Source organism: Tamandua tetradactyla, chromosome 1, assembly GCF_023851605.1.
Source record: "Tamandua tetradactyla isolate mTamTet1 chromosome 1, mTamTet1.pri, whole genome shotgun sequence".
Taxonomy (NCBI): domain Eukaryota; kingdom Metazoa; phylum Chordata; class Mammalia; order Pilosa; family Myrmecophagidae; genus Tamandua; species Tamandua tetradactyla.
This window is the reverse complement of record NC_135327.1, coordinates 43,908,119-43,931,170: the sequence shown is the minus strand read 5'-3', so window position 1 is coordinate 43,931,170 and position 23,052 is coordinate 43,908,119. Positions and strand designations below refer to the sequence as shown.

Sequence of the window (23,052 nt, the reverse complement as noted above, 5' to 3'; positions counted from 1 at the left end):
CATTTCTAATGGTTACATTAAACCGGGGCTTGCCAAAATCCCGAGAAGGGCACCTGCCCCAGCAGCAGTCAGGAGGAGGGCTTTGCGCCTGTAAAATTATTTATGATTTTACATAAATAAATATTATATGACGTTACATTAAAACAGCGCAAGATCGTGGTGGGAGAAAGGAATCACTGCCTTCCCTATGCTCTTACTGCATGGCCCCAGGATATCCACTTAAGCCCACGCGGCTTCTAAAACCATCCCCGCCTTCCGCATTTCTCTTTTCCGCCTCTTCTCCTTGCGAGCCAGGAGTGCGCACGCGCAGAGACGTTTCCACAGGGGAGAGCGAGGCATCGATCGACTCCGTGCTCGACTTCTCGACTTGCCGGTGCTCTACACAGGCGCCTGGCAGCGGTACTTCCGGTGTTGGCTCCATTCCCGGTTTCCGTCCAGCAGGAGAGACCGTGCAGGCCTCAGGTGGGTATGGGTTTTTGTACCTCGCTGTTTCTGTTTTGGGGACTGCCATTTGCCTCTTGGCCGGATCTTTCCCTGTCCGAGCCCGGAGCCGAGAAGGTGTGATAGAGAGGCTGGGGCGCATCCGGCCTGGTGTTAGCGGAGAGCTCGGTGAGGGGGCGAGGGAGGAATGGAGAGTGAGACTCTGGCTCTGGGAGTACTCCGCATTTAGGAGCTTTGTGTCTAGTGTGACGGGCTGAGGCCGAGGATGGCGTGGTGGTGCCTGTGGGTTTCGGGCTGGAGCCTTGGGCGAGCGTGTCTGAATCTGGGAAGGCGTGAGGCTCCTGTGGACCAAGTGAAAAACGAATGTTTGTGCGAGGTGTTGGCCATGCGCTTTCAGGGACCTTCCAGCGCTCCGTTTTGATTTGGGAAAGCGATTCAGGTGCCCATGAGCTAGTTGTAGCCACCAGGAGACTTCTCATGAGATGTTTGAAGACCACCCCAACCCTATAGTCTTCTTGTTTTTAGTTGCACCTCAGCCTCACGATCCCAGCCACAGTTATTTCACGTCTATTTGGAGATCACATGTCTCTTCGAAGAGTTACCTTTTTAGCTGATACTCGCTCAAGTACTGTCCCTGTTTGTGGGCTCTTCCCTTGTCCGTGATCCTATGCTGTTTACAAACAGATCTAACTAAATATTTATGAAAGTGAGGCATATATGGTGAACTCAAGTAGATAAAGCAAAGTCACGATTTGCGATTATGGTAAAATAGTGTAAAAGTGTAATGGTGTGAAAGAAAAGATAAGAGACGAGTTAGGAGTCAAGGATTGGATTCCCAGGCCTGTTGCAGACCTCGGCCAAGTCCCTTAACGTGTAATAGCCATTATTAATGCTTATTGCCGATGCAAGAATTGTGCTAGGACTTTATCTCATTTAGTCTTCTGGGTTCTGTTGAATTGCTGATGTCACCATCTCCATATTACAGATGTGAACATCTGTTCTGTTTTTCCATTATGAAAATTTGTTTTTTTTTCTTATGAACACATTTGAACTCTAATTTTGTCTAATCAGGAGATAAAGGAACAAGCAATTTGTAAGAAGTATAGCCAGGATTTGAATTCAGATCTGGCTGGTTAGTAGAGTCCAAGCTTTTAACATCATGCAGAACTGCTTTTTCTGAGTCCCTCACTTTCAAGTCCATTAGTGGGTATCCTGGTTTGTAGCGTGCTCATGACGTAGTGTTTGGCAAATTCCATTGATGTTCTGTTTTAATGTGTTTTTGCTGAATGTACCTTTGCTAATATTTTTTTTTAATTTCTTTAGGTTTACTCAGTTTTTAAATAATTTCATTTAAGAAAAGATATTTCACTAGGTAATGGAAAAATGGTACCACTTGTCATAAGTGAAAGGTAAATATCAAAATAAATGCACTGAATAAAATAACGTTATTAAATTATGGCTAGGTACTGATATTCGACCAAGGCTTTGAGCCTGAGAACTGTTTTTTTTTTTTTTTTTTTATTGAATAGTATAACATATATACAAAGCAAAGAAATAAGAAAGCAATAGTTTTCAAAGCACTCTTCAAAGAATGGTTGCAGGATAGAACCCAGAGTTTGTCACGGGCTACCATATGATCCTCTCATATTTTTCCTTCTAGCTGCTCCAGAATATAGAAAGCTAGAGGGCTTAAATACTTTTTTTTCATTACAATCAACTTTTTTTTCCTTCTTTTTTTGTGAACAATAACATATATACAAAAAAAAGCTATAAATTTCCAAGTACCCCACCACAATTAGTTGTAGAACATATTTCAGACTTTGATATGGGTTACAATTTCAAAATTTTAGATTTTTACTTCTAGCTGCCCTAAAATGTTGAAGACTAAAAGAGATATCAATTTAATGATTCAGCATTCATATTTATTTGTTAAGTCCTGTCTTCTATGTATAATTTCACCATCATCTTTGATCTTTCCATACCAATCATTGGGGTTGTTTGGGCTATGGCAATTCTAAATTTTTGATATTGGAATGGTCTGTCACTAATATGGGATGGAACTATCTGATGTTCTGGAGAGGCTGGTCTAGGTTTCAGGACTTATCTGAACCGGGGACCCATCTGGAGATTGTGGGTTTCTAACAAGTTACTCTAGTGCCTGGAACCCTTGTGGGTTCCTAGGTGTTCTTGAGGTTTGGCTGGAATGGTCCTGGTTGGGGATTGGCAGGTTATGATAGGTACAAGGTCTACCTGAAGCTTGCATAAGAGCAACCTACAGAGTAGCCTCTCGACTCTGTTTGAACTCTCTCTGCCACTGATACTTTATTAATTATACTTCTTTTCCCCCATTTGGTCAGGATGGAATTGTTGATCCCACCGTGCCAGGTCTGGATTAACATGCTTGGGAGTCATCTACCACGTCGCCAGGGAGACATTCACCCCTCGATGTCATGTCCCACGTAGCGGGGGAGGGCAATGATTTCACTTCCAGAGTTGGGCTTAGAGAGACTGAGGCCACTTCTGAGCAACAACAGAGGCCCTCCAGAAGTTACTCTTAGGCATGCCTATAGGTAGTCTAAGCTTCTATGCTACCTACATAAGTTTCACAAGAGTAAGTCTCACGATCGAGGGAATGGCGTATTGATTTGGGTGTCCCTAAAGTTTGACACAATCTCAGGGGATTCCCTGATGTTAAGGTTTAATAGTTCCATAGCCTCTCTGCTCTCTTTCTGGGGACTTTGCCAATACGTTTTGATTATCTGGTTAATACACTCTAGGATGTTTCCAGGCATTACAGTAATCTATACAGGATTAAAGGACCTCTTTCTCATTTTGTGCTGTTTCAGTTATTCAAATGAACTACACAGATAGGTTGAATTAGATTATGCACTACAGAAGATTTCAGTTCTAGATCAAATAAACCTTTCTTCCATTGGTCTCAAAGAGTATGTGTGATTCTAAAATATAGACACTGTCTTCCTTACCCCTGTGTTCTGAATTACTTTCCCCCCATCCTGCTCAACTTCGTTCTTATCTGTAAATATCAGGTTATATATATAAAACAGCCTCTCAGAATCCACAAATAATAATCATCACTCCGGACTTAATGTGCCTGCTCTAAAAGCTTACAATCTAGGCCTCTGTTTTCTTATAAGCATTTTCTAAAGGTGACCATACCATTGTTTTTTTGTTTCTGGCTTATTTTGTCTTACCAAATAAGACATTTATTTGTGAATGAACAATTCATTCACATCGTTGCATGCCTCACGACATTGTTCCATTATGTAGCAGCACGGCCTTCATTTATAAGTATATACCATCATCCGCCATTCTAGTCCTCATTCAGTGCGCTCTTCAGCCACCTGCATTCATTGGGCATCATGTAGAGGGTCCAAAGTCCACAGTCCATCAGCATTCCCAATTTTAGGTAATTTCATTGTTCCCAAGAGACAGAAAACTGATAAACGTACCCTCACCTAATAGGAATTCTAAACCTCCTCTTAACTCTTGTCTGTCACCCATTTTTTTTACATCTGTTGTTGCTGTAGTAGTGCTCATGATTTCCTTTTGAACCTAGCTCATAGCATGCAACAGCAGTTTTCCCCTGCTCATACCTTGAGCTTAAAACAGTCTTTATACAAGAATCATATTGTTGAAGTAATTCTTAAAAGAACTCATTCATATGTCTAGTGTGAGTCAGTGGTACAGATTAGGACAACCCCTTTCAATCTTGTTCATCTTCAATATTGTATTATTAGACCCACTAGAGAATCGCCTTCACTCCTATCTATTCCCTTTCATTGGAGTTCAACCTCATTAGCAACGGTTCACCCATCTCTAGCATCTATGTATCTCTAAGTCCCCTGTATTTTGTATTATAAGCCTCTGATTATACCTTTATGCTGATCATAAAAATGGAATTGTACAGTATCTTGCCTTTTGTGTCTGGCTTATTTCGCTCAGCATTATGTCCTCAAGGCTCATCCATCTTGTCATGTGCTTCAGGACATTATTTCGTCTTACTGCAAAATATTCCATCATATGTATATACCACATTTTGTTGATCCACTCATCTGTTGATGGGCATTTGATTTGTTTCCATCTTTTGGCGATTGTGAATATTACTGCTATGAATATCGGTGTGCAAGTGTCTGTTTGTGTTGTTGCTTTCAGCTCTTCTGGGCATATACCAGGCAGTCTTATGATATCTTTACATTTAAAAGTCTGTTTTGTCCGTTATTAGTATAGCTACTCCTGCTTTGTTTTGGTTACAACTTACGTGGAAGATCTTTTTACATCCTTTCACTTTCAATCTATTTGTCTCCTTGTATCTAAAATGAGTCTTTTGTAAGCAGCATATAGCTGGATTATGTTTCTTAATCCATTCTGCCAATCTGTATCTTTTAATTGTTAAATTTAGTCCATTAACATTCAAAGTTATTACTGCAAAGGCGTTTATTGATTCCACCATCCTATCTTTTTTTTGTCAGAGCTATATATTGTTTTTCCCCCTTAATCCTTGTATTCTTTAAATTACCCTTAGTGATGCTCTTCAGTTTTATGCCCTCCTCCAGAACTCCCTCTCCTGTCTTTTTTTTTCAGCTGGCAGAACTCCTTTTAGTATTTCTTGCAGGGCCGGTCTCTTGTTGGCAGATTCTTTCAGCACTTCTTTGTCTGTGAAAGCTTTAATCTCTCCCTCAATTTTAAAGGACAGTTTGGCTGGGTACAGAATTCTTGACTGGAAATCTTTCTTTTTCAGGGTCTTGAATATATCATACCACCTCCTTCTTGCCTCCAGGGTGCTATTTGAGTAGTCTGAACTCAGTCTTATTTGATTTCCCTTTTCTGTAGTGTATTGTTTTTCTCTTGCCGCTTTCAGGATTTTCTCCTTCTCTTCAACATTTGACAGACTGATTAGTATTTGTCTTGGGGAAGGCCTATTTGGATTTATTCTATTTGGAGTTCTTTGGGTTTATTTGACTTGCATATTTATGTCCTTTATGAGGGTTGGAAAGTTTTCCCCCATTATGTCCTCATCTACTCTTCCTAGCCCTTTACTCCTCTCTTCTCCTTCTGGGACACCAGTGATTCTTATATTTGTGTGCTTTGTTCTGTCTATCATTTCCCTGAGTTCCCATTCAGTTTTTTCCATCTTTTTTGCCATTTGCTCTTTTGAGTCTTTGAAGTCAGTCATCCTGTCCTCTGTATCACTTATTCTTTCTTCTGTCTCTTCAAATCTGGTGTTGTGTGCCTCTAGTATGTTTTTTATTTGGTCAACAGAGTCTTTAATCTCTGTGATTTCTGCTATTTTTTGTTTATTCTTTCAAATTCCTTTTTTGTGCTCTTCTACTGTCTTTTTAATCTCCTTTATGTCATTTGATATCCTGCTTGTTTTATTAAGTAGAATTGTATGAACATCTTTGATTAGTTGTTCCAAAGTCTGTGTCTTCTCAGGTGTTTTAATTTGCTCATTAGACAGGGCTATTTCTTTCTGCATTGTGATGTGCTTAGTGATCTTCTGTCTTCATCACATGAAGATATCTTGATTGATTTACTTTGGGAGCTGATTTCTTTCAGTAATCTAAGGCTTTGTGTGTGCAGTGTGGTTGTACAGCAGGGAGCAGGGCACGGGGTGGAGCACTCAGTAAGGTGATTTGTTTCAGGGCACGTATAGGCACAGGTTGGGGATGTTACGCTGCTGTTTGTGAACGTGGGGGCCCATCGGCCAGTGAGGATGTAGCTGTGCGGGTGTACCAGTCTAGGGGGGGTAATCCTGGTGTGCCCTGGTCTAAGGCACGGGGCCCTTTGTGTGCATGCCTAGAGCTGTGGCAGCAGGTCAGCATTATGCCTTCGTGAATTGGGGGCAGATGTGTCCCGGCTGTGCAGGTCGGTACTTTCTCAGAGCTGGGAAGTGAGGCTGAGGGCTGTGCACATGCGCAGTTCTAGGACTGCTGTAACGTGAAGTTCCCAGAGCTGAATGATGTGACTGAGGGTTGTGTGCATGCGTCTGCTGGGAGTGCCATAAACGGATGTGCTGAGCTGAGGGAGGGCCTGGTGAGGCTGTACAGTGCTATGGTGGGGAGGGGTAATCTAGGGATGGAGGTGAGTGTCCGCAACCTTTATGTGCTGGTAACAGCCTGCAGGGAACAGGGAAGGGGAGATAGTGCCTGGGAGGGGTGCAGGAGAGATGGGTTGGGCTGCACTTGGGGTGGGGGTGGGGGGAAGATACGTGCACTGGGGGCTAGTGGGGTGGGGTCACCTGGAGCGCAGGGAATGGGAGCAAATAAGGGGATTCAGGTATGTGGGGTGTGGGGTGAGTTGCCGGTTGCGGGTCTGCACGAGTGAGGGTAGTGCACCCAAGGAGCGCAACCTGGCTTACTTCCTAGTCCTGTATACCCATCTGTGCAGTCCCGCAGGCTCCACTGCTCTGTGCCTCCATGCCAGGTGTTCTAGTTTGCTAGCTGCTGGAAAGCAATATACCAGAAATGGACGGCTTTTAAAAGGGGAATTTAATGAGTTGCTAGTTTACAGTTCTAAGGCCAAGAAAATGCCCCAATTAAAGCAAGTCTATAGAAATGTCCAATCAAAGGCATCCAGGGAAAGATACCTTGGTTCAAGAAGGCCGATGAAGTTCAGGGTTTCTCTCTCAAGTGAGAAGGCACATGGCGAACACAGTCAGGGCTTCTCTCTCAGCTGGAAGGGCACATGGCAAATATAGCATCATCTGCTAGTGTCTTCTCCTGGCTTCCTGTTTCGTGAAGCTCCCCAAGAGGTGTTTTCCTTCTTCATCTCCAAAGGTCACTGGCTGGTGGACTCTCTGCTTTGTGGTGCTGCAGCATTCTCTGCTCTCTGAATCTCTGAATCTCTTTCTCCAAAATGTTTCCTCATTTATAGGACTTCAGAAACTAATCAAGATCCACCCAAATGGGTGGAGACATGTCATCCCTTAATCCAGTTTAACAACCACTCTTGACTAAATTACATCATCCAGGGAGATGATCCAATCACAGTTTCAGACATACAGTATTGAATAGAGATTATTCTACCTTTATGAAATGAGATTTATATTAAAACATGGCTTTTCTTAGGGGGCATACTTCCTTTCAAGCCAGCACACCAGGCTACAGCTTTCTGCCTCTTAATTCCTCAGCCTCTGCAACTAGAGCTGCCGCATGTGGTACAGAAGGCTCTCCCAGGTCAGCCACGCTCCCGAATTGCTGCCTCAGTCACCCTCCTGTCCCTTCTCTAACTTTTATGTGGAGCAGGGCTAATCTCAAGCTGTTCTAGTCGGCCATCTTCCTGGAAGTCTCCATCCAGAACTGTTTTATTTTTGTTTAAAAAGGAGGACTAGCAAGTATTGTCGAGAATTAAAGACTCCTGCCAAACTGACATTTTCTTGTTGTAATTGGAATTGAAAAAGAATTGAGAAGTGTTGTATCCCTATGCCACACTGCTATGATGAAATCCTCGCTGTTTCTAAGAGAATGTGTACCCTCTCTTTAGGTTATTTGGACAATTTAAACAAAAACATGGATATCAGACCCAATCATACAATTTATATCAACAATATGAATGACAAAATTAAAAAAGAAGGTAAGTGCTTTTTTTAAAAAAGTATTGGTTTACAACTAAAAAATTGTATCCAACCCCGTAGTTCTCATTTAGACATCTTTCTTAGGGCCTGAAATCATGATTTGTCTCTCCCACACCCCTTTTTAAAATTTTTATTGATGAAACAATGTACAAGCACATACATTCTTAACATACAAACATTCCATACATGGTGTACAGTCAGTGGCTCACAGTGTTATCACATAGTTGTATATTCATCACCATGATCATTTTTTAGAACATTTGCATCACTCCAGAAAAAGAAATCAAAAGAAAAAACCCATACATATCATACCCCTTACCCCGCCATTGACCACTAGTATTTCCATCTACCCAATATAAATATTTTAATTTTAACATTTGTACCCCGTTATTTATTTATTTTTAATCCATATGTTTTACTCATCTGTCCATACAGTAGATAAAAGAAACATCAGACACAAGGTTTTCACAGTCACACATTATGAAAGTTATATCATTATGCAGTTATCTTCAAGAAACATGGCTACTGGAACACAGCTCTACAGTTTCTACGTCCCTCTGGCTTCTCTAATACACCTTAAACTATAAAGGGGATATCTGTATAATGCGTAAAAATAACCTCCAGGATAACCTCTTGACTCTGAAATCTCTTAGCCACTGATGCTTTATTTTGTCTCATTTTTGTCTCATTTCTCTCTTCCCCCTTTCATTCGAGAAGGTTTTCTCGATCCCTGATGCTGAGTCCCAGCTCATTCTAGGGTTTCTGTCCCACATTGCCAGGGAGGTTTACACCCCTGGGAGTCATGTCCCATGTAGAGAGGGGGAGGGTGGTGGGTTTGCTTGCCATATTGGCTGAGAGAGAAATAGGCCACATCTGAGCAGCAAAAAAGGTTCTCTGGGGTGACCCTTAGGCCTTATTTTAAGTAGGCTTAGTTTGTCCTTTTTGGAATAAGTTTCATATGAACACACCCCAAGATTGAGGGCTTGGCCTATTGATTTGGTTGTCCCCACTGCTTGCGAGAAAATCAGAAATTCTTCAGATGGGGAAGTTGAATTTTCTCCTTATCTTGCCGGTCCCCCAAGGGGACTTTGCAAATACTTTTTTATTCACTGTTCAAATCACTCTGGGATTTATCAGGGCATCACTTCTTTCCCCTTTTATAAGGATTTTTGGCTTTTTTACATAAAATAAAAACAGAGACTGATAATGTGTTAGGTCTATTATTACTCATAGATGGTTTCACATAACTTTAAATTCCCTAGCCAAGCAGGCATAGTATGATATGGTTTTATTAAGTACATAAAATTATACACATGCACATTTATAGGCGGGCAGACACAATGCAATGACTTTTTTTTTTAAGACTTTTGTCATTGTTTCATGTGCCACTAACTTGTTTCCCCTCTAATTTTGCACAGAATTGAAGAGATCGCTGTATGCCCTATTTTCTCAGTTTGGCCATGTGGTAGATATTGTAGCTTTAAAGACTATGAAGATGAGGGGTCAGGCCTTCGTTATATTTAAGGAACTGGGTTCATCCACAAATGCCTTGAGACAGTTACAAGGATTTCCATTTTATGGTAAACCAATGGTAAGTCAATCTTAATATTTTGGATTTAATCATTGTAGCAGTAATGATTAATTTGTAAATGCAATTTGTAAATGAACAATTGAAACTTTGGGTATTGCTTTCTGCTTTTTAATCCTGTATATTCATTCTTCCTAAAACTTGTGACTTTCTTAAATGAGGTTAGTTGCAGTGGAGAAGAATGTGGATGTTTAGGTTTCTTTATGAGCCAAGGCAAGTCTGTCTGTTTCATTATAGAAATGTTTGAGGGCATACCATGTGCCAGGCCTTGTGTTGGCTCAGGACGTGCAGAAGTGAACAAGACAAAGATGCTACCTTCGTGGAGCTTGTATCCCAGTGGAGGAGATGGGCAAAGGAATATTATTTAAATCTCAAAATCACCCTCTGAGATGGGTAGTAGTAGTGTCCACATTCTACCCATGAGGAAAGTAAAGCATAAAGTGCCTTTCACCTTATGCAGTGGCAGTGATGGGATCCTAACTATGCAGGCCAGCTTCAGAGCCAGGATTTCAACTACTGCTCTCTACTGGCTTTGTGCATGCTGAGAACTGATAAAGAGTGGGGACCTAATTCTTGTAGGTACTGTGAAGGAAACATACAGGGCAGTATGGTGGAAAATAACTGGTTAGGACGGGTGGGGTTACTTACTCCTTAGAAACAGTAGTCAGTGTTTCACCACCTCTAAAATGTAAGCAAGTTGCACATTCTTTGATCTAATCCATAGTCGGCAAACTCTGTGTAAAGAGCCAGATGATAAATATTTTGGGTCACATATGGCCTCTATTGCATATTCTTGCTTTCTTTCTTTTTAAACCTTTTAAAATGATAAAAAGTATTTTCGACTCACAAACCATACAAAAACTGGCGATGGGCTGAATTTTGACCCAAATGCTGTAGTTTGCAGACCACCAGTTTAATCCCTTCATTTGACAGATGAAGATTCATGCACAGAGAAATTGATTGTTTATCAAGGGTATATTGATATAACCAGCGGCAGTATCAGGACTCGAAAGCTAATCTACCCATTTTTGTGAATTATTTTTTCTATATTGGGGTGAGCAAACGTTCTGTAAAGGAAACAGATAGTAAATATTTTAGGCTTTGTGGGTCAGTTGATCTCTACAAGTATTCAGTTCTGACATTTTAATCAGGAAAATAGCTATGCACCGTATGTAAGTGAATGGGTGTGGGTATGCATCAGTAGAACTTTATTTACAAAAACAGGCAGCATTGACTTATGGCTCTTCCTTATCCAAACTGTTAGTTCAGGACTCAGCACTTTCTATCTTTTACTGGAGCAAGATTTCCTCTCATCCTGTATCCAACTCTACTTCTCCCATCATTTTCCATTTGACTGTGGTGGTGCCAGTGTAAACTGGCATTTCTTCACAATAGCTGATTTTTCTTCAGTCATTTTCAAGAAATAGTGTAATTGAGGTCTCTGTTTGGCAGAAGTATAAGACTGGATTTTAGTTTAGGTCTAAAATTTACCTTAATATGAAGGAACAGTTTCTTCCTGTAAACGATTTTAGGACTGTTTTTTCTGAATTGAGATGACAAATCTGCATGTACCTGTTACTCAGATTCAGGAAAGCTGAAATAGTTTACTGTGTTTGGCACCAGCTTCACCTTGCCAGCTAATATTTGAAGTCAGTGGAGAAAAAAACATCATTAGACTGATTTTTATAACGAAGGCATTTTGGAGAGGTCTCCTCTTTGCCTTCAAGAAGGTAGTAGATACTGCCAAATCTCCAGCATCTTGGAGGGGGGAGGACATTCTTTGAGCTGTCTTATTTTTTTTCATTTAGGTGGTTTTAGTTGCTCTTTTGTTTAAACTCCAGCATACCAGATTGCCATGAACAAATTTGCTGTGACTTAGTATTCACAGCAAAATTATTCTCTGTGGTTCAAGGACATTTGGCTTTCAATGCCAAAGATACCTCAGTAAAGTAAAACCATCTTTCTAAGGGCTTGTCTCACTCATGAAACCTTTGGCATAAGTGTAAATTTTGCCCCTTCTCTTTAAGTTGTGATGATTTTTATCCCTTAGGAGTATTCTGTCTAAAGTAGGGTTTCTCAACCTCAACACTTTTAATGTTTTCCAATTCGATAATTCTTTGTTATTTTGTTTGGCGCATTCCAAAGCTGATTGATGACCTCTTACCTTTCCATTAAGAATTGCTGCTAAGAGGTTGACAGCTTTCCAGTGCAGTTTTCTGTATTTGTTAGTGGGGGCCATCCTGTGCTTGTCAGGCATAGCAGTATCCGTCGCCTCTGCTCACTAGACACTAGTGGCAGTCCTGTAATTGTAACAGTCCACAATGTCTGCACACTGTGCCACTTGTGCCCTAGGGGACAGAGTTGCACCTGGTTGAGAATCACTAGGCATGAGCAGTTAAGATCTATGACTGACGCCAGAGATTTTTGCAGGGGACAGACTTAGGGTTTTTGTTACGGGGACAGACTTAGGGTTAAGCTGTTACAAACATAGATCCAGCCACCCAGGATCTATTCAGGCCAGGGCAAGGTTGGAGACCCAAAGGAGTAAGGAGGGAGTCCTTGGGACCAAGTCTTAGTCTTAGCTGGATATCCATTTCAGTTCTAGCATTTTATGGATCACTATACTCTTTGTACAGAATAACCCTGATTTTATTTTTCCTGATCTAATTCCCCAACCCCCCTCAGGAAAATAGTTGTTATAGCAATCAGCTTATCTCTTTTTGTTTAGGTGAGGATGTGCAGAGCTTACAAGGCTAAGTTCACTTAGCACTACTGTGTAGAGCAGCCCAAGCCAGCCAGAAAAAGGTATTCCTCAGGGTGCTGAGGTGTAGACTGGCTCACTTCTCATTTTTCACTACATTGATCTCTGACTGAAGTAAAGGGAAAATTGCTCTTGCGTTTGACAGATTCCTGCTTTCTAATCCACACTACTTTGAAATGTCACATTTTCTCTTCAAACTGAGACCAAATTCTGCTATACGAGGCAATTTTAGATAGTAATTTATAGAACTACTGTGTTTTGATATGATCAGAGAGATAGTTACTCTTTCAGTTCCAGAGAAGAAATGTTTTCTTTAAATAGAAGTTGTGGTTTGTAAAAAGGCACATTCTCAATAACAGTTTATCTCATGGCAAAAATATCTGGTAAATTGATGATGAAACTAGCTATGTGATAGTGCTTTAGGCCAGGGCCTTACTACTCAAAGTGTGGTTCCCAAACAAGCAGCATCACCATCCCTGCTGACCCTGTAAGAAATGCAGGGCTACTGCATCAGAATCTGCACTTTTACAAGCCCTCCAGGTAATGAGAATGGACATTATTGGTTATGAAATGCTGTCCTAAATGTTTTTGAGCACTTTTGTTATCTCCGGGTACATATTCTTCCTGTTGGCTGTGGCATAGTTAGAATAAGTGTATGGCCTGTTGCATTACCTATGACACCACCTTTTTATTTCCTTTCAAAGCATTTTACATTTAAGGTGGTATCATCGTTATTTCTTTTTAAAAATTCATTAGGTCAGATTCAAAGGAAAGTCATTCTCAATCTTTGGTGTTTAACCATTGGAGGTAACAAATTTTATATGGCACATTCAACAGCTGATTGATAACATCTTGACTTTTTATTGCATAAAGATAAACAGAGGTGCATATATTTCAGAAGCCTGTTTTTCCCATATGAAAATCTATGTGTTTTCTTATAAACATATTTCAACTCTGAGTTGTAGATCATAGGCTGCAGTTTATTTTCATTTGGCGCTCAGTACATTTTGAAAGATTTTCTTGATGTGTTTAAAATTAAAGTTAGCTTATTTGTGTAATGAAATTTGAAATATTAATAACTAGTGTACATAATCTTCAGTTGAATGAAAAGTGACCTGTTTTTTAAATAATTAAATAGCGAATCCAGTATGCAAAAACAGATTCTGATATAATATCTAAAATGCGTGGCACATTTGCTGACAAAGAAAAGAAAAAAGAAAAGAAAAAAGCCAAAACTTTGGAACAGACTGCAACAACTGCAAACAAAAAGCCTGGTCTGGTAAGATGGACTAAAGTTAATATTTTTTTGGTGTTAAAAACTTGATGGATACCTTATCAACAGACAAGTAAAACATATGGAATAAAGATGAATAATAGGGGGAACAAATGTTAAAATAAATTAAGATTGAAATGCTGGTGATCAATGAGGGGGAGGGATGGGGGTATGGTATGCATGGATTTTTTTCTGTTTTCTTTTAATTTTTTTTTGAATATATGCAAATGTTCCAAGAAATGATCATGATGATGAATATGCAGCTATGTGATGATATTGTGAATTACTGATTATATATGTAGACCAGAATGATCAAAAGTTAGGAATGTTTCTGTTTATTTGGTATTTTTTGATATTTTAAAATAAATTTAAAAGTTAAAAAAAAAACTTGATGGATCTGTCTGTCTTGTACATGAGTGATAATTTTGAGGGGTGTATAATGTGTGTACTTGAAAGGTGAATTTTTAAGAAGCTGGCATGGTTGAGTTCTAAAATCCCAGTATGTTTTAACAATATTTATTTTTATGTATGTAGATTTATATTAAGCAGTTTATTTGAATTTGCATAATATTTAATTGCATTCTACAAAATATATTAGTATCTGTTGACTTCTCAAGCTTTCCCTCTTGAGAAATTGTACCACAGAATTATCTTTAATCATGTACTGTCATGAAGATACTCATTACTATAGATATTGTCATTACTCATGAGTACACTGTTCAGTGCTTCTTTCTTTGAACAGTTTAGAAATGCAAAATTTAATTGGAAGTACAAACGAAGGAGAAATTATCCTCCCAAAAGTAGCTACTCCTAGATTGAAAGTGATTAGAAATCTGTTTCACTAAGTATAATGCTGGAGTTATGTCCATTTGTTTGGGGGGAAAAATGAAAGAGACTGATCCTTGGTGTTTCTCTTATATGTTTCTCTATCATTGTAAAGTTTGAAGTTAAATTTTATGATGAAGTCTAGGCTACACCATTTAGGCCTAAAACTTCAAAGAGAGCTTGAGAAATTAAACACATGAAGATTTGAGTCAGAGTAAAAATCTGAATTCTTAAAAGAAGTAAAATTAGATGGCATAAAAAGATCTGTTGAAATTAATGTTATTTTTATGAAGTAATTATTAACACCTGCTGCTTTTTTTGGTAGGCATTGGATTTTTAACTGTTTTCTGTTTTTTTGTTTTTTTTTTTACTTAGGGAACACCAAATTCAACTAATGCCCAAGGAAATGCAGCACCAAATCCTCAGGTAATTTTTTTTCCAAGGTGTTGCTTTAAAATAAAATAAAATTGTTTAAAAAAAAGTAAATTGTTAGTTTATATTTTCAAAGGAAAGAATTCCATCTTTGAGGCACAATACATTAAAACATGTAGCACTTCGGTGTAGAAGTTCCTTCCTCAATACATTTTAGCTTTCTTTAAGAGAGAAAAAACTAAATCTAACTTTATTCTAATAGTGAATCAGTGATGGGATCAGAATGACAGCTTTTAAAGTCTGTTGGCACCCAGAGCAAATGTTTTTGTTTTCCCCACAGTGCGTAGACCAGGGCTTTACATACCCATATTTCCGAGTAATGGCTAAGATGATGGGCTTTCTTTCTCTCCTGTTGGCTGAAGCTTCTCTGAAGCACTGAACCGTCTTTTCTGACAGTTACACACCCTTTGAGGAAAGCTGTTTTTATAGAGTTGTGCTTACTCTCACTTTCTCAGCACAAATAAATCTATTTCAGCCGTTTTAAAAATCTCTTTATGTACTTCTTTTAGAAACTCCTCACCAAATCTCTGCCTGCTAAATGTCTCAAAGAATAAAACCTTAATTATGTACTAATGTCTGCATACTTGCTCTCTAGGATGCTAACATCTGGCAAGATCCTTAAATTCAGAGAAGTGTCTTCTCCACTAAGGACTTTTTCCTCCGATTTTAACTTATTTGTGTTTTTTGCAACTATCTACTTTCCTTACTTTGAACTCTCTCAACGATTACAGCTCAGATCACAAAAGCCAGCCCTTAATTCTCTAAGGTTGTAGGTTATTTCCTAATTGTTCCTTATATCTGATATTTTTTCTTTCCTGAAGCTAGCCTAAAGGCACTGCTTTTCTTATATACTAGAGGACCCTCTCCCTAAGTTGACTATAACCTCAGAGCTGGGTGTCCTAGTAAGTAATTGAATACCTAATAACAATGCACATTTCTACTTACTTGCATATAACTAGATCTTACCTTGCCTCATTTATTTGCAAAAAAAAAACAAACAACAAATTGAAAGTCACACTACAGTTGGTAGTGGTAATCATTTTAGTTCTGAATTTTCTCAATATGTTGTGAGATAGTGAACAATAGTTCAGAAGAATTACATATAATGTAGCTTAACCTCTGAACATTATTATAACTCAGGTAATCAGCTGAGGGGGATGACATTGCTACCTTCTCTAGTTGGGTTAGGGTCTTTTGTTTTGTATGCTGTATGGCATGGGTCACATTTCATTCTTTTTTCCATGTGAGCATCCCGTTATTGCAGCACCATTTGTTGAATTTTTTATTTTGTCTGTTTTTTCTTTCTTTTTGTTGGCTTATTTGTTTATTTTTGGGAAGTACATGGGCCAGAAATTGAACCCGGGTCTCCCGTATGGCAGGCAAGAATTCTACCCCTAAACTACCCTTGCACTCCTAAGGGTCTTTCGATTGACTGACTCCAGATCTTAACACATAAAATTCGTAATCCTCCAAATTTGTATTAAATGTCTTAAAGAGCATCTGCTTCATTTTGTTAGTTTTAGCCTTAAATTTATTACTCTGGGGTCACTGCTTTTCAGCTTGTGTTTGTTTTGGTAAAATTTCTTAGTTCTGTATACACTGGGTAAGGATTGGGGAAGTAGCTCACTGAAGGTTTATGTTTTCATATAAGAATCAGATGGTTTATAATACTTTTTTTTAATACTTAAAAGCTAATTTTGCCTTTTTTCTTTTTAATAGGTCCCTGATTATCCTCCAAACTATATTTTATTCCTTAATAACTTACCAGAAGAGACTAATGAGATGATGTTATCTATGCTGTTTAATCAGTAAGTTTTTTTATAAGGAAGTCTGTGTTTCTGAGAGCCTTCTGACAGGATAAATAGCACTTCTGTGGGTTAACTTCATTTGTGCATCCACAATAGTAATTCCTTGTGGATTCATTGATTTGGTCTGGGATTAATTGTGATTTGAAACCGATCTGCAGATTTAGCAAATTAAAAAGATGAATTTCTTCTAATGTTTAAATTATTAATTCTAATTGATGTATACAGTAGGAAATAAAAGTTTTGATATAATGACAATAGAATTAACTTATATTTTACAGTTCTTTCATGGTTTTAACTATATTTTAAGCTCCATCCTATGTAGGATTCTTGGTAGAATATGATACTTTTCCTGTACCTATGTCAAGAAGTTGCTTAACAAAGTTAAATACAAAGTAGATATTTATGATTTGATATCTTTTGTGTATTTGCCTGTATATAAATTGTTTTTCTTCTTTGTAGGTTCCCTGGTTTTAAGGAAGTCCGTTTGGTACCTGGAAGACATGACATTGCTTTTGTTGAATTTGAAAATGACGGACAGGCTGGTGCTGCCAGGGATGCATTACAAGGATTTAAGATCACACCGTCCCACGCCATGAAGATCACCTATGCCAAAAAATAACATTTGGGATAGTCTTCTTTAAAGGACTTGGTGTTATTTATAGTGTTTGTTTTGATAACATTTTGGTCAAGCCATTTTTAATAGTTGAGGACAAGATGTAGTGAAAGCAAAATTTTTTTAAAGAACTTAAAAATTATCCAGTCTTTCTTTAGCCTTTGTGAACTATGGAATACAAAGGCCTTAATTTTGTACAATAAACTTTAATTTGTATTTTATATCTTATGCTTTGTTTTGTTTTTTTTTTTTTGGCATGGGCAGGCTCCGGGAATCGAACCCAGGTCTCCAGCTCGGCCACTGAGCCATCGTTGTACCACCCTCTTATGTCTTGTTTTATTGACCCATTGCCCTATCTTCAAATGCTTATTTTAGTCTACAATACATCTTAAGGTAGAGAAATCTACATCATGAGATGCTTTTTTAGTGTTGTTTTTGAGCAGCTGATGGTATAGAAACAAACCATTTTATTAAAAGGAAAAGAGAATTAGATCATAGAAGCTAATAAATGACTGGTTGTTGTACTAATGATAAATTTCATCATCCTGAATATTGAAAGAAAATGAGACCTGGGCAGGATCGAAATTTAATCTTTGTATTCCTTAAAGAAATCAGCTTAGTATTTTGCTAATAGGCATTTCATGAATCGTTAAATTCTGTGTTTAATTGAATAAAGAACATTTATGACTAGCTCTATTTACTGCTTTCTCTGCAATCACAAAGAAAGGAAGTGCTGTCTTCAGACTCCACATTTTATGATTAGGTGACTTTTAAGATTTGCTCGTTTCCATTTGAGGCAGGGCATTTCCTAAGGAATACCTGCTTGGTAATAGCTAACCTCTGTCAAAAGACTTAAAAGAGTGTATAATGTATAATACAATAGGCTTTTGAAGGGTTGCCAGTGCTAATTTTGCTACCTATTTGTAATTCTTAAACATGACATTCACGTATTTCCAATGCTCATCTTTAGCATTTGCTTTATACCTAAGGCTATTGATTTGGTCCCCTGCTAATAAAACCATGGATATCTTTAGAAGTGGGCAATATTTTGTTAGTATAGCATGTATTTAAAAATGGCAACACTGATCATTGTTTTGATATTCTTGTTTTAATATTTCCTTAGTGAAACTTTCCCTTATCACTTAAAATTTTTGTGTCCTTATGGAAAGACCATTTTTAGAGTTACATAAATATAGATTTCTATCACATCACTCTTGTGCATGCATATAGGGGAAGAATAAAAGCAAAAATGTTTATTCCTATAAAAACAAAAACATTTATTCCTAAAACTGCCACATTCATATTCTGATGCTTCTAAGTAACTTTTTTTTTAACTCAGTTGTCAATTGGTACACTTTTGTAAAATACTAGAAAAAATATGCTTGTGATACTTCATCAGCAGTGCCAATTGCTATTAAATTTTCTAGCTACTGAAACTTCTGTACTTACCTTGTTTTAGACTAGAAAGAACATCTTTTGGACCCGTCGGAGGCCTCAGGCCTCCATTAGAGGTCATAAAAAGTACAGCCTGGTTGGGAGGGGAGTTGAAATGGGGAGGCAGGAGTTGGGGAGGGAGCAAGAGTGGTAGGGGATAATGTGGGCACTTTTAAAGACTTTGGCTTATCCTCTGAGGGAAATGAGGAACTAGTAGAGGATTTTTAACAAGCAGTTTTACTGAGTTATAATTAACATACAATAAAATTCACCCACTTAAGTGTACAATTTGGTGAGTTTTGACAATTACATATAGTCATGTAGTCATCATAATCAAGACAAATTGTCATGACCCCCCAGAATTCCCTTGTGTGCTTTACAATCTGTTTTCTCCACACTGGCCCCAGGCAACCAATGATCTGCTTTTTAGCACCATCATTTTGCCGCTTCTAGAGTTGTGTAAATGGAATCATACAATATGTGGTCTCTATCTGGCTTCTTTCAGACAGCAGTGTTTTTGAGATTTGTCCATCTTACTGCACGTATCAGCAGTTTATTTTTATTGCTAAGTGGTTTTCCATTTTATGGCTGTATCACATTTATCCATTTACCAGTGGATGGACATTTGGGTTCTTAACCATTTGGGGCTATTATAAATAAAGTGGCTGCGAACATTGTACAAGTCTTTGTGTGGACATCATGTTCTGTTAGAAGATTTCAAGCAGAGGGGTGACAGCTGATTTATTTTTTCTAACTTTATTTTGGGATTACTTAAAATTCATATAAAAGTTGCAGAAATAGTGCATAGTTTTCCTGTAAGCACTTCAGATTACCCAATTGTTAAGGTTTCTGGTACTCAGAGTGTGTATTTCCTAAGTACAGGACCACTCTCCTACATAACTCTAGAGGACTACCAAAATCAAGAAATGAACATCCAATGTCTTCATGCAAACCAATTCATATTTTGCTATATTTCCCAGTAATGGTGCATTTAGATCCCAGAATCCAAAGCAGCTCATGTCTCACATGTAGTCATGTCTCTGTCAGTTCTTGAGCCTGTCCTTGTCTTTCATTATCTTAAGCTATATAGAGATATCTTTATATATTTGAATATGTCTATATAATTAAAAACTGAATTCACAGCAGTACCCCTAGTTGTGATCTAATGGCACAGGGTTTATCCTAGCCTCTCCCTTTCCTTATTTGTAATTCCCTCTTTAACTGTCCATTATCCTCAGTGCATTTACTTAGTTGCTCAAATTTCCCTGCTTGTAACCATAAAAAGCAAGGTTTCAGAAGGGAGGAGGGACAAGGAGAAAAGGAGATAACTATATTTTAAGGAGAGATAACTATATTTTAAGGAAGGCTTAATCACAGTAGAATCTTGCCTATCTTAACCTAGCTCTGGGAACCTGAGGTGAGGAATGCATACTCCCAGGGAGGCTTAAGTTGGAGGGCACAGAGGTTGCTATCAATCTGATTCAGTGGTTCTCAATTTTGGCTGCAAGTTAGAATCATCTGGAAAACTTTCAAATGCCCTCACCCAGACTATACACCCCAGACCAATTAAATTAGAATCTCTTGGGGGGGGGAGGGGAGGGGAGCAAGGGAGGGGGGCACAGATCCAGTCATCAATGTTTTTAAGCATCCCAGATGATTCCAAAGTAAGCCAAGGTTAAAGACCCAACCAAGATTTCTACTTTTATGAAGCAGGTTATTAATGATGAGCTCATTAGCTCAAATTGTATTTTCAAAGGCATTATCTTGATACATAGGAAATTATGTGAAATTGGAAATTGTTGCAAGAGGCTCACATCTCTGTTTTAAGTTTTAAGTCAAGGTATTTTCTCTTTGGTTATTTAGCAAGCATTTTGTCACTTGAAAATGTTGTATCCAGCGATGACTTAATGAAGAACATGAACCTCTGGCTGAATATTTTGCTGTATTTGAATTGCCCTGAAACAGTACTTCTCAAATTTTAATGGACATATATGAGTTAGTGAAACTCCTATTAAAAACAGATGTTCAGATTTACCAGATCTGGGTTGGGATCTGAGTATCTGCATTTCTATGAAGTGATGCCAAAGCTGCTAGTCTGGGAACCACCACTCTTTAGTGTCAAGGTTCTAGGCTTCTGCCCTAATAATTTAGTCAGTAAATCTTAATTCTGGGGGTGTTGGGACCTTTTTCTAAATCCGATAAAAGGTAGGAAACTCCCCGGTGGGAGGTGGGGAGGGGGCAAGGAATACTCCTGCATGTATACACACTTAAGCATACAGTTTCAGAGAGTTTGTACATTCATTCAATGAATACCCATTTAATGAGTGCCATATGTTTTTCTAGGTGCCTATATAGAGTGATGAACAAGCTAAACAAGATCCCTTCCCCATGGAACTTTCATTGTAGTGTCAGGAGGCAAACCACACCAAGTAAGCAAACAAGGTGATATCAGATCATGATGCATGCTTTGGGTATCGGGGTACAGTGACCAGGTTGGAGGAATGTAGAGAGAGTGTAGAGAGGTTAGTTGGTCTGTAGAGAAATGTCTTATCCAGATACCTGAATGCCAGTGTCTGGAGGAAAAGTGTTCCGCGTAGTAAGCTCAAAGGGCCCGAGGCAGAAATGGGGTTAGCATCTTCAAAAGACGGACAGCAGCCAGGGTGGCAGGAAGCGAGGGAGCAGGGGAGAAAAACATGGGGTGAAGTGAGAGGTAGAGGGGTCAAATCATGCAGGGCTTTGAAGGACACAGCAAGCAGGCTATGCCCACCCACCACCCCTCCACTTGTTCAAGCCCTTTCTTAGACCCTAAGGAAGTCGCAGCTGCATTTTAAGAACTGAGAGCTGAGAAACTAATTTAGGACTGGAAGGGGGGGAAATAGAGTTATTTTTTCTGGGAAAATCTATAGAAAGGAGATAGGCAAGCTGGAGATTATTAAGTAAAATAAAATGGTAGCTTGTATTGGATATTGCCAGGAGGAGACACACCTCTTTCTGAGAGGGACTTTTCCAGAAGACAAAAACAGTTGACCTCAAGTGTGTTCTGAGAAAGTGGAACACACACTGTATCATTGCTGATAAGCAACACCTGATGATAAATCTAGTTTGGGTCTAATAGAGACAGCTTATCAGATTGGACAAGCATACTATACTAATCAGTGTATACCTGCTCCCCACTCTGTAAGACCCCCTCTTTATGGAGAATGGAAACTTAATGTCAGCCAACCAGGGCATTTCCTCCTTTGCTTCCCCATCTGCCCCCTATGAACTCCCCATCTCCACTCCCTCAGTGGAGCTGCCTTCTGCCTTCTGAACAGGATGAATCACCTCATGAATCAGGCAATAAAGCTGTGAACTCCTAAATTGCACGAAAAGTTGTTCTTCTATCAGGAGAGTGCCCTCTCTGCACCTGGAGCGACTGCGGGGTATTGAGCCACGCTGCTACGCACGACTGCTTCCTGAATAGTGCAAGTTTAAATTCCTATTCACAAGTAAAATTTGGCATGGGTCTCTAGTCCTGTCTCTTTCCCCTGTAGGACAACAAACCCAGGCCTTCCCAGGACATGCTCAGAAGGCTTGGCCCCCGCCCTTATTAGCCTCCCAATGGTAATAAAGGCTTCCTGTCGGTATTAGCCTTACTTTGCCAAGTGGTTGTGATCACTTGGATGTGACTTTCACTCTGCACTGGGAGCCTGTGTATGGTGTGGCAATTCAAGTCTGTGTGGGCTCCAGTTCTTAAAATGTCTCTTAAATGGCAACTGTCTTTCCACTTGCCCATGCTGAGGGCTGATTTGAGACTGTAATAGTCTGCAAACAGCTGTTGAGTCGGCAGTAAGGAGACTGGATCAAACTTCTGTGTTCCCAAAGAGATCCTTGTAGGCTCCCAGAACATGGGAAGGAAAAATGCTCAAGCATTTTGCTTTCAGAAATGATCTCTAATTCCTTCTTTCCTTGAAGTGAAGGAGAAAATAAAGATTTAAAATCCCCTCTCCAATTTGACAGTGGATCAATGGAAAGGGTTCTGGGTCACAGTCCCCACTGGGTAACCCAAGATAAGGGGACTGAGGAAGGAGTCTCAGATCTTGGCTGGGCCTCAGTTTCCTCATTTCAAAGGAAGGTATTGAATAAAATGTGCTTCCAAATCAGGATCCAATGTATGAAATCCACTCCCCAAAATAACACATACCGTACACATACCACAAAACCCCTACCATAAAACGTCCTTTTTTTATATTACACTTAAAATGTATTTTGGTTAACCAATTAACCCCTTGGAAAAATGAATC

General features: G+C 39.0%; 1 protein-coding gene across 2 annotated transcripts; it reads left to right on the top strand.

The window, feature by feature from the left end:
- The first annotated feature begins 354 nt into the window (after window positions 1-354).
- Window positions 355-17,556, top strand: SNRPB2 (small nuclear ribonucleoprotein polypeptide B2). 2 transcript variants are annotated; one of them, XM_077115050.1, is made up of 8 exons: window positions 422-462; window positions 1,765-1,850; window positions 7,945-8,034; window positions 9,454-9,626; window positions 13,523-13,663; window positions 14,858-14,908; window positions 16,634-16,722; window positions 17,182-17,556. In XM_077115050.1, exons 3-8 carry the CDS (start codon window positions 7,971-7,973, stop codon window positions 17,339-17,341), a joined length of 678 nt encoding a protein of 225 aa, XP_076971165.1. In that variant the 5' UTR covers window positions 422-462; window positions 1,765-1,850; window positions 7,945-7,970; the 3' UTR covers window positions 17,342-17,556. The 2 variants fall into 2 exon arrangements, with proteins under 2 accessions (XP_076971160.1, XP_076971165.1); XM_077115045.1 differs by lacking the exon at window positions 1,765-1,850 and having other exon boundaries at window positions 355-462.
- The last annotated feature ends 5,496 nt before the right edge of the window (window positions 17,557-23,052 follow it).